At 40.6% G+C, this 17412-nt stretch overlaps 1 protein-coding gene and 1 long non-coding RNA gene across 4 annotated transcripts in view; one reads left to right on the top strand and one right to left on the bottom strand.

The window, feature by feature from the left end:
- Positions 1–17412, top strand: part of LOC114643693 (collagen alpha-1(V) chain-like) — a 519467-nt gene that overhangs the window by 321758 nt on the left and 180297 nt on the right. For all 3 annotated transcript variants that reach the window (XM_051931584.1, XM_051931585.1, XM_051931583.1), the window contains 3 exons: positions 7825–7869; positions 13113–13166; positions 16584–16628. In XM_051931584.1, the coding sequence (XP_051787544.1) occupies positions 7825–7869; positions 13113–13166; positions 16584–16628 (144 nt within the window). The remainder of the gene's footprint in view (positions 1–7824; positions 7870–13112; positions 13167–16583; positions 16629–17412) is intronic.
- Positions 8480–17412, bottom strand: part of LOC127529105 (uncharacterized) — a 152724-nt gene continuing 143791 nt past the window's right edge. Inside the window, exon 3 of the long non-coding RNA XR_007935789.1 lies at positions 8480–8675. This is a non-coding gene — a long non-coding RNA (uncharacterized LOC127529105). The remainder of the gene's footprint in view (positions 8676–17412) is intronic.

Here is a 17412-nt window from a genome sequence, read left to right as displayed (position 1 = left end):
TGTTCAAAATTATTATGGGATGGCAAAGTGGGCACTAGATCTCATATTAAAAAATAAATAAACATTTTAAAATATTATGGGATGGCTAAGGGGCAACCAGGAATCAAAAAACCTAAGGTTCTAATAGTCAGAATTATTATGGGATAGCAAAGTAGTGACCACATCTTGTATTAAAACAGTAACCTGGAGCTCATGTGTTGCAGATTACGTATTATGAGGTGACAAGAAGATAACCAAGTTTCATATGGAAAAAGATCAAATATTCTAAATTATTATGGGATAGCAAGGTGGCAACCAGGAGCTTACAGCTCATATGGAAAAAAAAAGTTTGTAACACTTAAAAGTATTATGGGATGGTAAAGTGGCAAGAAGGGGTTAAAACTGTCCGAGGAGTGGGGGGGCCTTTGATGATGTGCACTGTTACTGATCTGGCAGGACAAGGTGGGCTAAGAGAATGGGGTGGGGGGGTGAGACGGGCGTAGTCTAGAAATGAATGACTGGATGATAAGGTGTGGAGAGAAACATTCAGCGTGACAGTGAATTAAAGATCTGAAAACTGGACGGGCAGATGGATGGTTTTAGTGTGAATATCAATCAGTGGATGGCTAAGGAAATTATTTAGAAAATATTTGAGTGATTGAGCGGATGGATGGAAATCTGGGCGTGAAAATTTGAAAATGAATGCATGAGTTTGTTTTGGAAATTATTGGCTGACCGGGCAGTTTTAATATGTAAATTTATTAATGAATTAATGGATAGATTCATTTTGGAGTGGACGAGTTAAGTGTATACAGAACAAAAATGAATATGGAGACCATCATTCCGTTATAAATCAAAATACATTCATCCATCTCATTTTCAGCGTAAACGTTTTCTGTCCATTCATTCACTCATTGAATTTTTAACTAAATGCATCGGTTTATAAACAAGTCAATTTTCACACTAAAATCATCCATCCATCCATCCACCTCCAAACTAAATTCATTCACTAATTCTGTCTGTTCCCCCCATTTCTAATGGATGTATGGATTCTGTGAAATTGAAAAGTGATATCTGGATGGATGGATGGATTTACTTAAAAATAAATAAGTGGAGGGCAGCACGGTGGCACAGTGGTATGGAGACCTGGGTTTGCTTCCCGGGTCCTCTCTGCATGGAGTTTGCATGTTCTCCCCGTGTCTGCATGGGTTTCCTCCCACAGTCCAAAGACATGCAGGTTAGGTGGATTAGCAATTCTAAATTGTCCTTAGTGTGTGCATGTGCCCTGCCCGGGGTTTGTTCCTGCCTTGCGCCCTGTGTTGGCTGGGATTGGCTCCAGCAGGCCCCCGTGACCCTGTAGTTAAGATATAGCGGGTTGGCCGATGACTTACTGACCATTAGAGGCACAACAAAAGTGAGGAGAGACAGCACAGGAAAAGTAGGTTGAAGTGGTATGGACTTGTGATGAGGAGACACCAGGAATATTTGGGCAAAAGAATGATGGGAGTGGAAGTCCAGGGGAAGAGAAAGTGAGGGAGGCCAAAGTGGAGGTGGATCCATCCATCCATTCATCCATTATCCAACCCGCTATATTCTAACTACAGGGTCATGGCGGTCTGCCGGAGCCAATCCCAGCCAACACAGGGCACAAGGCAGGAAACAAACCCCGGGCAGGGTGCCAGCCCACCGCAGTGGAGGTGGATGGATAAAGTAAAAGAAGATTTGAAGGAAAAGGGTCTGACTGGCGAGGAGGTGCAGGATCGAGCTGTGTAGAGAAGGTTGATGGAGAACAATCGACCCCACATAGAAACAGGAGAAGATGAAGAGGAAGAAGAACAGATGAGTTCAGTTTGAATGTTATTGAATGGATGGTGGACGGTTTTCAAATAACAAATGATTAACGAGTACATGGCCGATTCAGTCTTGAAGTAAATAAATGGATGTGGAGAGATGCAATTAATTTTCACAAATTGACGGATGAATGGATAGATTGCTTTAGTTTGACATTTGATTAGCAGACAGATTGTGTTTGCATGTTCTCTCCGTTTCTGCGTGGGTTTCCTCCCACAGTCCAAAGACATGCAGGTTAGGTGCATTGGCCATCCTAAATTGTCCCTGGTGTGTGCTTGGTGTGTGGGTGTGTGTGCCCTGCCCGGGGTTTGTTTCCTGCCTTGCACCCTGCGCTGGCTGGTATTGTCTCCAGCAGACCCCCGGGACCCTGTAGTTAAGATATAGCGGGTTGGCTGATGACTGACTGACCATCAGAAGCACAACAAAAGTGAGGAGAGACAGCACAGGAAAAGTAGGTTGAAGTGATATGGACTTGTGATGAGGAGAGACCAGGAATATGTGGGCAAAAGAATGATGGGAGTGGAAGTCCAAAGTGAGGGAGGCCAAAGTGGAGGTGGATGGATAAAGTAAAAGAAGAGGGTCTGACTGGCGAGGAGGTGCAGGACCGAGCTGTGTAGAGAAGGTTGATGAAGAACATCGACCCCACATAGAAACAGGAGAAGATGAAGAGGAAGAAGAACAGATGAGTTCAGTTTGAATGTTATTGAATGGATGGTGGACGATTTTTGAATAACAAATGATTAACGAGTATATGGCCGATTCAGTCTTGAAGTAAATAAATGGATGTGGAGAGATGCAATTCATTTTCACAAATTGACGGACGAATGGATAGATTGCTTTAGTGTGACGTTTGATTAGTAGACAGATTGATGGACCCAACCTAGAAATGAACAGGTTGATGCCTGGGTAGATGAATGGCTGGCTGTGGGTAGAAACATTCCAGTTGAAAATGAATGAATGAATGAACTTAGCTTGAGTTTTGATGGACAGGTGGATGGTTTCAACATGAAAATTGAATAACAATAAATGAAAGAATAAAAAAAACTGATAGGTGTTTGGATTGTTTCAGTATGAACGTTGAATAATGAATGGATAGAGGAATAAACTTAGTTTAGAAATTAACAATTGGATAAACATACAGTAGGTGGGTGTGCGTACAGAATCATCTTGATAGAACATTAAAGGCTGGATGGATTGTTGTAGGATGAAAATCATTTGTTGGATGTGTGGATTTTTGTTAAAAATTAATGAATGGATGGATGGGTGAGTAGTTGGTTTAAACAAATTTATAAATTTAATTTGAAGATGGATGGATGGATTTAGTATGAAAAATGTCTAAAAACAAATGGGAGAGTATAGCCCAGGGAGCAATGAATGAATGAATGAGTGGGTATGGACAAAAACATTTAGCTTGAAAAATAACAAATGGCTTTAGTTGGGGAATTGATGGATGGAGTTAGTTAAGAAATCAATTGTCAGGTAATTAAATGGATTGCTGTAGATAGAAACAATTATTTTGAAAATTAACAGATGAGTTTAGCTTGAATATTCTTAAACGGATGGTGGGTGGCTGTAGTGTGGGAAACGATTCATGAATAAAGGGGTGGACGGATCAGCTTCATCCATCCATCCTTCTTTCTTTCCATCCATCAATTCATTTTCAGACTGAATTGTTTCTACCCATCCATCCATCCATTTTCCAACCCGCTGAATCCGAACACAGGGTCACGGGGGTCTGCTGGAGCCAATCCCAGCCAACACAGGGCACAAGGCAGGGAACCAATCCTGGGCAGGGTGCCAACCCACCACAGTGTTTCTACCCAAATTAAATTAAATCAAATAATTGTATTTATGACATACAAATTGTCCTGTATGTATATATGTACAACAACCACATTTACTTCTATAGCACAGTTTCATACAAATGATGGAGCTCAAAGTGCTTTACAAGGTGAAGAAAGAAAAAAGAGAAAATATAAAAATAAAATTAGGCAATGCTAATTAACAAAGAATTCAATAAGGCCCCTGCGGTGGGCTGGCACCCTGCCTGGGATTTGTTTCCTGCCTTACGTCCTGTGCTGGCTGGGATTGGCTCCAGCAGACCCCCGTGACCCCCTGTTAGGATATAGTGGGTTGGATAATTGATGGGATGGATGGAAAATAAGACCTGATGGCCATGGAGGACAGAAAAATACAAAAAAAAACAAGAAATAAAACAAAATCTGCAGGGGTTCCAAGGCCAGGAGACCACCCAAGCCCCCCATCCCACTCTAAATGATTTAGTTTGAGAATGAATTGATGGATAGATGGATGGCTTATGTTTTACAACTGATTACTGGACAGATGGATGGACGTATCAAGTTTGGAGAAGAATGAGTTCATGAATGGATGGCTGTGGGTATAAATCTTTTATGTTGGACATTTATAGATGGATATAGCTTGAATTGTAAAGAATGGATGGATATTTTAAAAAGAAAGTCAATTAAATATAAGTAGAAATAAAACTGATGGATGTGGGCAGCATGGTGGCGCAGTGGGTAGCGCTGCTGCCTCGCAGTAAGGAGACCTGGGTTCACTTCCCGGGTCCTCTCTGCGTGGAGTTTGCATGTTCTCCCCGTGTCTGCGTGGGTTTCCTCCCACAGTCTTAAGACATGCAGGTTAGGTGCATTGGTGAGTATAAATTGTCCCCAGTGTGTGCTTGGTGTGTGGGTGTGTGTGCCCTGCCCGGGGTTTGTTCCTGCCTTGCGTCCTGTGTTGCCTGGGATTGGCTCCAGCAGACCCACGTGACCCTGTAGTTAGGATATAGCGGGTTGGCCAATGACTGACTGACCATCAGAGGCACAACAAAAGTGAGGAGAGATAGTACAGGAAAAGTAGGTTGAAGTGGTATGGACTTGTGATGAGGAGACACCAGGAATATGTGGGCAAAAGAATGATGGGAGTGGAAGTCCAGGGGAAGAGAAAGTGAGGGAGGCCAAAGTGGAGGTGGATGGATAAAGTAAAAGAAGAATCTGAAGGAAAAGGGTCTGACTGGCGAGGAGGTGCAGGACTGAGTTGTGTAGAGAAGGTTGACGAAGAACATCGACCCCACATAGAAACAGGAAAAGATGAAGAAGAAGAAGAACAGATGAGTTCAGTTTGAATGTTATTGAATGGATGGTGGATGGTTTTAGTATAACAAATGATTAACGAATACATGGCCGATTTAGTCTTGAAGTAAATAAATGGATGTGGAGAGATGCAATTAATTTCCAAAAATTGACGGACGAATGGATAGATTGCTTTAGTTTGACATTTGATTAGTAGACAGATTGAGTTTGCATGTTCTCCCCGTGTCTCCGTGGGTTTCTTCCCACAGTCCAAAGACATGCAGGTTAGGTGCATTGGCGGTCCTAAATTGTCCCTAGTGTGTGCTTGGTGTGTGTGTGCCCTGCAGTGGGCTGGCACCCTGCCCGGGGTTTGTTCCTGCTTTGCACCCTGTGCTGGCTGGGATTGGCTCCAGCAGACCCCCGTGACCCTGTAGTCAGGATATAGCGGGTTGGACGATGACTGACTGACTGGATATGTATAATCATGGATGGATGTATACATTTTAGTTTAGAAATGAATGAGTGGATAAATAGATGGATATGTACAAAATTAAAAATGAATGGGTGGATGGCTTGCTTTAGCACTAGAATTATTTGTTAGATTTAGTTTAGTTTGAATTTATTTTGAAACTGAATGGGAAGATGTGAGATAGATAGATATGAAAGGTGCTATATTAGATAGATAGATAGATAGATAGATAGATAGATAGATAGATAGATAGATAGATAGATAGATAGATAGATAGATAGATAGATAGATAGATATGAAAGGCACTATATAATAGATAGATAGATAGGAAAGGCACTATATAATAGATAGATAGATAGGAAAGGCACTATATGATAGATAGATAGATAGATAGATAGATAGATAGATAGATAGATAGATAGATAGATAGATAGATAGATAGATAGATATGAAAGGCACTATATAATAGATAGATAGATAGATAGATAGATAGATAGATAGATATGAAAGGCACTATATAATAGATAGATAGATAGGAAAGGCACTATATGATAGATAGATAGATAGATATGAAAGGCACTATATAATAGATAGATAGATAGATAGATAGATAGATAGATAGATAGATAGATAGATAGATATGAAAGGCACTATATAATAGATAGATAGATAGATAGAGAGATAGATAGATAGATAGATAATGAAAGGCACTATATTAGATAGATAGATAGATAGATAGATATGAAAGGCACTATATTAGATAGATAGATAGATAGATAGATATGAAAGGCACTATATAATAGATAGATAGATAGATATGAAAGGCACTATATAATAGATAGATAGATAGATATGAAAGGCACTATATAATAGATAGATAGATAGATAGATAGATATGAAAGGCACTATAATAGATAGATAGATAGATAGATAGATAGATAGATAGATAGATAGATAGATAGATAGATAATGAAAGGCACTATATTAGATAGATAGATAGATAGATAGACAGATATGAAAGGCACTATATAATAGATAGATAGATAGATAGATAATGAAAGGCACTATATTAGATAGATAGATAGATAGATAGATAGATATGAAAGGCACTATATTAGATAGATAGATAGATAGATAGATAGATAGATAGATAGATAGATAGATAGATAGATATGAAAGGCACTATATAATAGATAGATAGATAGATAGATATGAAAGGCACTATATAATAGATAGATAGATAGATAGATATGAAAGGCACTATAATAGATAGATAGATAGATAGATAGATATGAAAGGCACTATATTAGATAGATAGATAGATATGAAAGGCACTATATTAGATAGATAGATAGATATGAAAGGCACTATATTAGATAGATAGATAGACATGAAAGGCACTATATTACATTGATAGACAGACAGACAGATGGATGGATTTTATTCAGAAATTCATGGTAGGATGGTCAGCATGCATGGATATTCAGTGAAGGAGAGCGGCATCAGCAGGCATCTGCAGGACATAATGGTAAATCATATGATGGTTAACTTCATACTGAAAAGTAAAGTGAAGGATTGAACCATAAAGCTGGACAGATGGCATTGAGCTGGCATTTGCCAGATGAGCCGAGTGAAGGCCATTCGGTTGAGACGCCTCATCTAGCAGTGTCTCCTAAACCACCTGCCCAGCGACTTAGTCCTCCTCTGTAGACTGAAGACATTTTCACAAAGGCTGCAGACATGTAGCTAAGTGGCATGTAATGTACGGAGACCTAAGGAGATGGCATGCAAGCAGAGTGACTTCATCTGACATGTAGGGACATAAGAAACAGAGGTGAGACGAGGCCCGTCAGCTCATATGATTTCATTTGATATGAAAGTCGTCTGAGTCCTCAGTCCTGGTGGCTCCATGACAGTGACTCTACTTGCATGCCAGTGTCCAGAAGTAATTAATGAGCAACATGGAAGAAGGTGGGAAGCAATCAGACCGTATTGATAATAGAGCCATTTCATACAGTTTAGCTTCATTTATTGAAGAATGTAAGACATCAGGAGGAGTCTCTTCAGGGGTCATGAAGGCCCGTCCTCCATAAGAGAAACATTCCAGCAGTCTGTGACCCACAAAGAGCCGTCACCTTGGCTAGACATGAGTAACAAGACCCATCTTATCTTAACAGATGACATATTCTCGTGCTCCCCTTAACAAGAAAGGAGACAGATAGCTGGGGAAGAAAGAGGTTTTTTTTTTTAAACATTTACGGGATTTAGCGGAGATGTCAAGAATGAGGAATAGAAGCAGTGAGGTTAAAAATGCAATGCATGAACCAGCGCTGCATGTTGTGGATTAAAAGGAGAGAAAATAGACTTGAGTCTGCAAACAGCCTGAAGGTGAACTTTGATCACGGCATTCTAACTTTTCTGTGATAATCTCTTTAGGGAGATGATGGAGAGGTTGGACCAAGAGGATTGCCAGGTGAACCAGTAAGTACCATTTGATTTATTTCCACACACTCCTTGTCTTTTGTATTTGATGACCTGGATTTTGGTGTGTACAATAAAACCGGATTTTCTCTGACCTCCGTGAGTTATAAATTACAGATAAAGATAGAGAGATGTGTAAAAAGGATTTTAGTGGAGGAAAGTGGCTGATGTGCTGGCAGAAAAATGCAGCGGCTTAGAGAGTTGAGTGGTGTGGGGACATACAAAGGGAAGATGGCATTTGGTGCCTCGTGGTGCTTAGACTCCAGCTGTCATTTTTTTTTTGTTTAGACCATTATGGGTCTTGTCCTTTTTACCCAACATTCATCTCCTATGTTGAACTGTCAAATTGTCCTTTTCAGGGCAAGTCTTTACTGATTTAATGCAAAATATGACATTCTACTGTACAGCCTGGGCCAGTTAATGGGATATTTTTAATGGAATATATTTTCCTGTTCCTTGGCAGTCAGCTTCATCTAGTCCAGACCATACTTTAGATCAGGGGTCACCAAGTCCGGTCCTGGAGGGACCACCGTGGCTGCAGGTTTTCATTCTAACCCTGTTTTGTAATTAGTGCCCTGTTCATTTTAATTGAATTCCCCTGAATTTCTTCATCTTCTTCTTCTTCTTTCTGCTGCTCCCGTTAGGAGTTGCCACAGCAGATCATCTTCTTCCATCTCTTTCTGTCCTCGTCATCTTGTTCTGTCACACCCATCACCTGCATGTCCTCTCTCACCACATCCATAAACCTTCTCTTAGGCCTTCCTCTTCTCCTCTTGCCTGGCAGCTCTATCATTAGCACCCTTCACCTAATATACCCCTCATCTCTCCTCTGCACACGTCCAAACCAACGCAATCTCGCCTCTCTGACTTTGTCTCCCAACCAGCCAACCTGAGTTGACCCTCTGATATCCTCATTTCTAATCCTGTCCATCCTCGTCACACCCAATTCAAATCTTAACATCTTTAACTCTGCCACCTCCAGCTCTGTCTCCTGTGCCACAGTCTCCAGCCCATATAACATAGTTGGTCTCACTACCATCCTGTAGACCTTCCCTGTCACTCTTGCTGATACCCGTCTGTCACAAATCACTCCTGACACTCTTCTCCACCCATTCCACCCTGCCTGCACTCTCTTCTTCAGCTCTCTTCCACACTCCCCATTACTCTGTACTGTTATTCCCAAGTATTTAAACTCATCCACCTTCATCATTCCTCTGAATTGCTTCATTTCTTTCCTTAAATGGCACCCAAACAGAAATGAAATGTGGTGAGGGAGCCAACAGAAGACCAACTAATTCAGGGCCTCAAACTCCAACCAGCTGCTTAATGAGGTGCCGATTCTTGTCGTTAATTAAACCCGTTCTTTAATTCTGTGACTTGTTGCTGCTCTCATGGTGCATCAGCAGACATGTCCGAAATTGTGGATTTTCTCTTTTTTAAGAGCAAATTTTTGTGGACCTGAGCAGATTGACATTCCTCAGACCTTCATCTTTCTTCATTTTCAGATATTGTGTGATGGACATCAGTTGTTTTGGCTCATTTGGTATCTCGTTATTGTTTGGCTGCTAATTAAGGAAAAAGAAACAATTAAGGGGTCTGAGTCTTCAAGAACAAGACAATTAAAATTAATTCAGAAGAAGTTAATTATCAGCAAAAACAGGTCACTCATTAAGAAAAGGGTTAGAATGAAAACCTGCATGCCATGGTGGTCCTCCAGGACCGGAGTTGGTGACCCCTGATCTGCATAGCACTAAAGTGCACCCTCAGAGGACATCCCAGACCTATCCTTTTAGTGCGGAGCATCTTATCACGTCCTGACATGAATCATAGATAGATAGATAGATAGATAGATAGATAGATAGATAGATAGATAGATAGATAGATAGATAGATAGATAGATAGATAGATAACGTTTACCCCCCTGGTGGAATTGAAGAGTCGCATAGTGTAGTGGAGCAGGACGGTGACAGCAGTCTGTCTCTGAAGCTGCTCCTTTGTCTGGAGATGATCTTGTTCAGTGGATTCTCCATGATTGACAGGAATCTGCTCAGTGCCCATTGCTCTGCCACAGATGTCAGACTGTCCAGTTCCATGCCAACAATAGAGCCTGCCTTCCTCACCAGTTTGCCCAGGTGTGAGGTGTCCTTCTTCTTTATGCTGCCTACCCAGCACACCACTGTGTAGAAGAGGGTGCTCACCACAACTGTCTGATAGAACATCTGCAGCATCTTATTGCAGATGTTGAAGGACGCCAGCCTTCTAAGGAAGTATAGTCAGCTCTGTCATTGCTGGTATTCTGTTCTTGTTGTTTTAGCCTTGAACCACACCAAAGTTTTGGCACATCCAGCTATAAAAGTCAAGCCTAAACCTGTACTGGAGTAGTCTGGTCAAAACAAATAGCGCCCCCGTATAAAAATGGGAATGGCAATGGAAGAAGAAGAAGACACAAATTTATCAGGTCACTGGGGATTTCCATTTTTAGCTTTGTGAGCACCAGTGGAGGGAGTCAGTGTTGGGCTGACGACACGCTGGTCTTCCACTCTCGCCCCTCAAGTCTCAGTAATGACCCTTCCACTGGTTCACATATGAGCCAGAGAGAGACTGAGAGGAACACGGCAGGGAGACAAATGATGAACAACAGAGTAAAGCAGTGCAGAGGGATACTTCTGATGCCATCAGGTCACGAACGTCCTTTGTGGGGAATTGTAGAGGGGCAGACCTCAGATGAGGACAAGGCGGAGATTGAAAGTGAAAAGGGGCAAACAGCTGAGGCAGCTTCAGAGAGTGAAACGCCACAAACCACAGAAGCAAAAATTACACTGTCTTTTATATCTATGGCCTGATGAAACTAAGTACCAGAACAGGCAGGAGAAAAGATTACACATTTATGTATATGTTACCAGCAATGTATGAGACACGGGCATTGTATAGAATGCCTAGGCAATATATAGAATTCCTTGCATCTTTGGGCAACATATGAAATATCCAAATTATTTTAATATTATACTAGGTGGCTTTGCCTCCTACTCGCTTTGCGTGCCCACCCCACAACCCCCACCCCCGGGGGCACACTTCACGCTCATCACTTTCACACTGCTATCATCAAAAAGGTGCCAAGTAGCACACGGATTGATTGTCTATCAATGGATTCATATGGTTTGTAGAATTGATAAATGGTCTGCGCCATAATAATCCATATGTTATTTTATGACGGTTTTAAACAGTATTTCTAAAAACAATTCCTGCCCTTCTTTCCGGAGGGAGAACACTGGGAGCAGTTTTGAATGTGTTTTTTTGGTTGTTGTAATTTCCCCTTTCACCATCAGATGGCGCCCTTGCCGCATAAGGCGCACTTGACACGTTCTCCCTTTTCTCACTCTGCAAAGCCAAACCAAAGTGAAGTGCCAAGGAGGGATGTCAGCAGTGTGAGCCTGCAAAGGGGTCTGTTGTGCACCCAGTAGGAGAATTTCGCATGTTCTTAAGCTGTCGACGGCAGTTGCGGCGTGTGGATTCCTGCAGTGTGCAGAAATTGATGTTTTTCGCCTCATTTTTTTTTTTTCCTGACATCTTCGCTCGCCTTGTCTTAAGAGGCATTCTCTTATCTTATCGACTGCTTTTGGAGATGGTCCTTCTCTCATCTTTTCAATGCAGGCTGTTCCTTAAAAAAAACATTTTGTTGAATTCTATTTATTTTCATAAAGAGGTCTCCCTAGCTAGTACTGTGACTTTACAACACCGATGTGTGCACAGTCTGAAGCCATTTAAGTTGTTAATGGTGGACATTAAAATTCTTGGTGTCCAATTCAGAAGACTATGCAGAACGAAGTAGCGGAAACATGGGTTGCCACCTCCCTATGTGTTTGTCCCATGGGCTTCATTCCAAAGTCCAGATACATAACTTTGAATTGACTGGCCACTTCAAATTGGTCTACTATGGGTGACTGTTTACTGCACTGGTCCAACATTGTGCCCAGTCTGTCTGCTGTGTGGCCATATGGGCTGGCAACAAATACTGGACTGTACAGTAAAACGATGACACCAAACTGAGCTGAATGTATGCAGGCACCTGGAGAACAGCCTTGGTGACCAAGCCACTTAAGGGTAACTGAAGCATTAGGGGGGCAGGAACAACAAGAGCCACTAGAGGGCGTTCTAGTATGGTGCCCCTTTAATGAATGATGGGTTAGCCTAACCCTGGAGTGGCACTGAGCATGAAAGGACCACAGAGCCAGAGGATCAGAAGTGAGAATAGGGAATACATTTGGGTATAACCTAGGTGGGCAAGGGCATGTGCCACTCCACCTAACGGACAAAGCCATTGTTTAATAATAATACATTTATTTATATAGTGCCTTTTCCAGGCTTGAGACGTGTTTAAGCAGGCTTTATAGGGCCTTCAAGTCTGTGGTTTGTCATGCTTTTTTACTTTGTGTTTGGCCTGTGTTCATCTTTCTTTGATGGGATTTTTGTAATAAAGTGACTATTATATATATATATATATATATATATATATATATATATATATATATATATATATATATATATATATATATATATATTTTGCTTCCTTGGCATTCATATGGGTAAGAAAGACTGCCAAGAGTGCCCTCTGCAATATGGTAATAGAGATATGAAAGACACTATATCAAAGAAAATAATTTACTATGGAGATAGATAGATAGATAGATAGATAGATAGATAGATAGATAGATAGATAGATAGATAGATAGATAGATAGATGGGATTGAAATATGCTGTATGATTTATAAATAAATATTTAAGTTATAACATAACACACAAGTAAATAGATAAGGCAGTATATACTGTAAAAGAGAATAATGGATCTATAGACAGCCTCTGTATAACAGACAGATATACATTCAAGGAACTATGTAATAGATGGATGGAAATGTGTTGTGTATGATTTTTAAATACATATTAAAGTTGTAACACATGGGTAAATGCATTACAGTATATATGAAAGGCACTGTAAAATAAATGACAAATGAATCTTAACATTACTTTAACACACAAGATAGATGTTTCAGTGAACTTTTATTAGTAAGACTAATATCTTACTATTGCATTTGCTTTTTTATTAATGTCAACTAAATCTCCTTTTGTATTTGTATTACTTTAATGACTTGTTTGACACTTTCTTTTGTACAGTTTATACCTTGTGGCTCTTCTAATTTACACTCTTACTCAAGTTCTCCCCTTTAATAACTGCTGTGTCTTTGCAGGGACCCCGTGGACTGTTAGGGCCTAAAGGACCCCCAGGACCTACTGGCTCCCCTGTAAGTATCTGCATTTTAGAATTGCCTGTTTATCAAAATATGCCTTCACTTGTATTCCATTACACCTTCTCCTTATTCTTCTTTTCATTTCCTATCTATCTATCTATCTATCTATCTATCTATCTATCTATCTATCTATCTATCTATCTATCTATCTATCTATCTATCTATCTATCTATCTATCTATCTATCTTATATAGTGCCTTTCATATCTATCTATCTATCTATCTATCTATCTATCTATCTATCTATCTATCTATCTATCTATCTATCTATCTATCTATCTATCTATCTATCTATCTTATATAGTGCCTTTCATATCTATCTATCTATCTATCTATCTATCTATCTATCTATCTATCTATCTATCTATCTATCTATTATATTGTGCCTTTCATATCTATCTATCTATCTATCTATCTATCTATCTATCTATCTATCTATCTATCTATCATATAGTGCCTTTCATATCTATCTATCTATCTATCTATCTATCTATCTATCTATCTATCTATCTATCTATCTATCTATCTATCTATCTATCTATCTATCATATAGTGCCTTTCATATCTATCTATCTATCTATCTATCTATCTATCTATCTATCTATCTATCTATCTATCTATCTATCTATCTATCTATCTATCTATCTATCTATCTATCATATAGTGCCTTTCATATCTATCTATCTATCTATCTATCTATCTATCTATCTATCTATCTATCTATCTATCTTATATAGTGCCTTTCATATCTATCTATCTATCTATCTATCTATCTATCTATCTATCTATCTATCTATCTATCTATCTATCTATCTATCTATCTATCTATCTATCTATCTATCTATCTATCTATCTATCTATCTATCTCTCACTTTCCTTTCTTTTGTCATCTCTGCCGCCCTCACTCCTCCACTCTGGTTCCCATAATGGAGTGATGCGGCCCTTTTTATATTGTGCTCCAGGTGCTTCTTGATGATCTTCCTGTAACACTTCCTGGTGTGGCAGAAGTGCTGCACTCCATGGCTCCGGAATCATCCAAATGCTCTCTTGTGTCCTGGCGGAGGTATTACCTCTCTCCTGGTCTTCTCATGCTCCAGGCATCCTGGCTGGGCAAAAGCCCCAGCTGTCTGCCACTATATATATACATATGTACAGTGGTACCTCTGGTCACAACCGTAATTAGTTCCAAAACTCTGGACGTGACCCGAACATAATTTCCCCGTATGTAAATACAATTAATCCATCCCAGACCATACGAACTGTATGTAAATATATATTTTTTTAAGCAAAAATAGTTAATTATACCATAGAATGCACAGTATAATAGTAAACTAAATGTAAATACCCTGAACAACAGAGAAAACTAACATTGTAAGAGTTGGCACTAGACCCTCATGAACTGTAAACTTTTTTTTATGAGTTTTAAGCATAGGGAAAAAAAATGAAATGCCACTTCTCTTGTAAAACTTTTCACACCATCCTCTACTGGCTTTAAATTCCTCACCTTCGCCACTTGAAGAAGGATTTTTTTTTCAGCAAATTGCCATGAATCTTCCTGGCTTTCTCACATAACATCGCCTCGCTTACGCTATCCCCTGCAAGTTGCTTCTCGTTCAGTCCCACTAGCAGCAGTTTTTCCACCTCTTCCAGCACTTCAGGCCTCTGCTTGGTTAACACTGTAACTCCTTTTGCAACATCAGCTGCTTTGTTAGGCCCTGTATACGCAAACAAAAGAAAATGGGAAACGGAGAATGGGAAATCATTGGCGCGTACGAACGTGCGTAGGGAAGCTGGCCACCAGTGTTTTTAGTTTGCCACCAGAATGTGTGGTCGTGAACAGATGCAAAGTTTTGGCAAACTTTTTGATCGTGACCCGATTTGTACGTGTTTGGAAACGTTTGTGACCAGAGGTTCTACTCTGTGTATATATATTATATATATATATTGTCACACGTGTGACTAAGAGCAAGCTGAGTGGACCAAGTGGAGGTGATTACCCGCCGGGCCAGGGGGTGGCGGGGTGCTCTAAACCTATTTCTGTATACGAGAAAACCTGCCTGATCTGACATCACTTCCGGTTTACAGACTATAAAATCTCCATCTTGCCAAACTAATTCAGTTCATTCTGGGAACTCAAATTAGCAACATCGTTCAATTCAAATCTTTTGCAGCCAGGAACAATATACGGGTGGTTGCCCCAAACCTTTTTCAGTGTGTTCAGACTCATTCTTTCACAATATATATATATATTAATAATAATAATTCATTACATTTATATAGCGCTTTTCTCAGTACTCAAAGCGCTATCCATATTGTAAGAAGAATGACCATAAGGCATTGCAAGATATAGCGCTTTGAGTACTGAGAAAAGCGCTATATAAATGTAATGAATTATTATTATTAATATATATATATATTGTGAAAGAATGAGTCTGAACACACTGAAAAAGGTTTGGGGCAGCCACCCGTATATTGTTCCTGCCTGCAAAATTAATGCCGAAGCACAGACATGTTCATACAACAGAGTCCAAAACAGAACTGACTAACTGGGAGCAAGATGGCGGCTTTAAAGGCCAGTGGAGGAAGTGATGTCATCAGGACCGGAAACCAGAAGTGACGTCATTGGCTGCCCATGAGCTGGGTGGGATTTCCCTAGAATGGTCTGTAAAAGATAGAGAGGGAGAATTAGTGCACTTCGCCACCCCCTGGTCCGGAGTGGAATTGCAAGTACTCAAGCCCTTTAGTTGTCTCCTAAACACACGTGTGTGACAATATATATATATTTATATTGTGGCAAAAGCGCTTGGTTGGCACCAACCTGAACACAGATTGACACCGGAGGCACAGGTGAAAACAAACAAAAAAATGTTATTTTTCTTCTCCTCCTGGTGGTGGCCACGGAGCCCACCAGGGTTGAGCCCTGAAGTCCCAGGCCTGTGGCACCGATGTAACCCAGAAGGGCTGCCACCACACGTTCCGGGGGACGTAGTGTGCATCCCATGATTGCTCCCCTGGTCCCAGTGTCAAAGGGGCGTCCCGGCCGTCCGCCACAATATATATATAATTGTAATTGTATAACTGTAATATATAATATATGTGTGTTCCATACAGTTTGCTTCTGCAGGACCAGCTACTTGCCATACCATTACTTCCCCCACCTATCGGTGTGCTTGCCATTCTAGAAACCTTTCCATCTAAGCAGAGAAATTGAAATGTAGGGAGTGAATATACAGAGAAAACTGAAGGGGGTCTCCACAGCATGTCCAATTCAAGAAAAGCTTCCAGCTGGCCTGTGATCCCACTCAAGAACATGACTTTGTCTGTTGATTTTTGTATTGATATAAGTGTTTGCTACAGCAGAAATCATTATAATCAACTACTTCATCTTCAATGTTTGTGTTTTTTTTCCCAGGGTGTAACTGGTTCTGATGGTCAGCCAGGTCCCAAAGGCAATGTGGTGAGTGAGCTTTAAAAATAATACATAAAAAGATATCGATGTTTCTCTGCTTAATGTAGACAGTCTGGTCTTATTAATAATGACAAAGTGACAGCAGTATGGATGTCAAGGTTATGATTGCATGGCAGTGCCACCCCTTGGTGCTGCTCAGAACTTGCAGATGGAGAACTGCAGATGGTTAAAAATACTGTATGTAAAAGAACATAATGGAGATGTGGCAGTGCGAGAAGAACAAACACAAGCCAGTCTCATCCATTAGGTGTTCTCCAGGTCTTGCCATGGAATACTGAACAGAGAGTTCTCCTAAAAGTTAGGGTCCTCCATTATTTTTGACCTTGTTTAATTGAGCTAAAGTTCCCATCAGTGGTGCCATGGTGGTTAGCATAATGTCTCTTTTCTCCTAGGACTTCGGTTCTATTCTTGTGTTGGTTTTGGATCTTCCCATTATGCTTCCGTTTCTTCCCACATCCCAAAGACAGATGCTGACTCTAAGCTGGCCAAAGAGTGAACCATAATGGGCTAGCATCGCATTCCAGAGGTCTGCTCATGACTTCCACCTGAATGACGCTGAGATGTATTGCCTTCCCACAACTGTCTAATGAATCCATCCATCCATCCATCTATTATCCAACCCGCTATATCCTAACAGGGCCATGGGGGTCTGCTGGAGCCAATCCCAGCCAACACAAGGGTGCAAGGGAGGAAACAAACCCCGGGCAGGGCGCCAGCCCACCACAGGGCACACACACACCAAACACACACTAGGGACAATTTAGGATTGCCA

This window comes from Erpetoichthys calabaricus, chromosome 9 (assembly GCF_900747795.2).
Source record: "Erpetoichthys calabaricus chromosome 9, fErpCal1.3, whole genome shotgun sequence".
In the NCBI taxonomy this organism is placed as follows: Eukaryota; Metazoa; Chordata; class Cladistia; order Polypteriformes; family Polypteridae; genus Erpetoichthys; species Erpetoichthys calabaricus.
The sequence above is the reverse complement of the archived record's forward strand: the minus strand, read 5'-3'. Positions and strand labels throughout refer to the sequence as shown.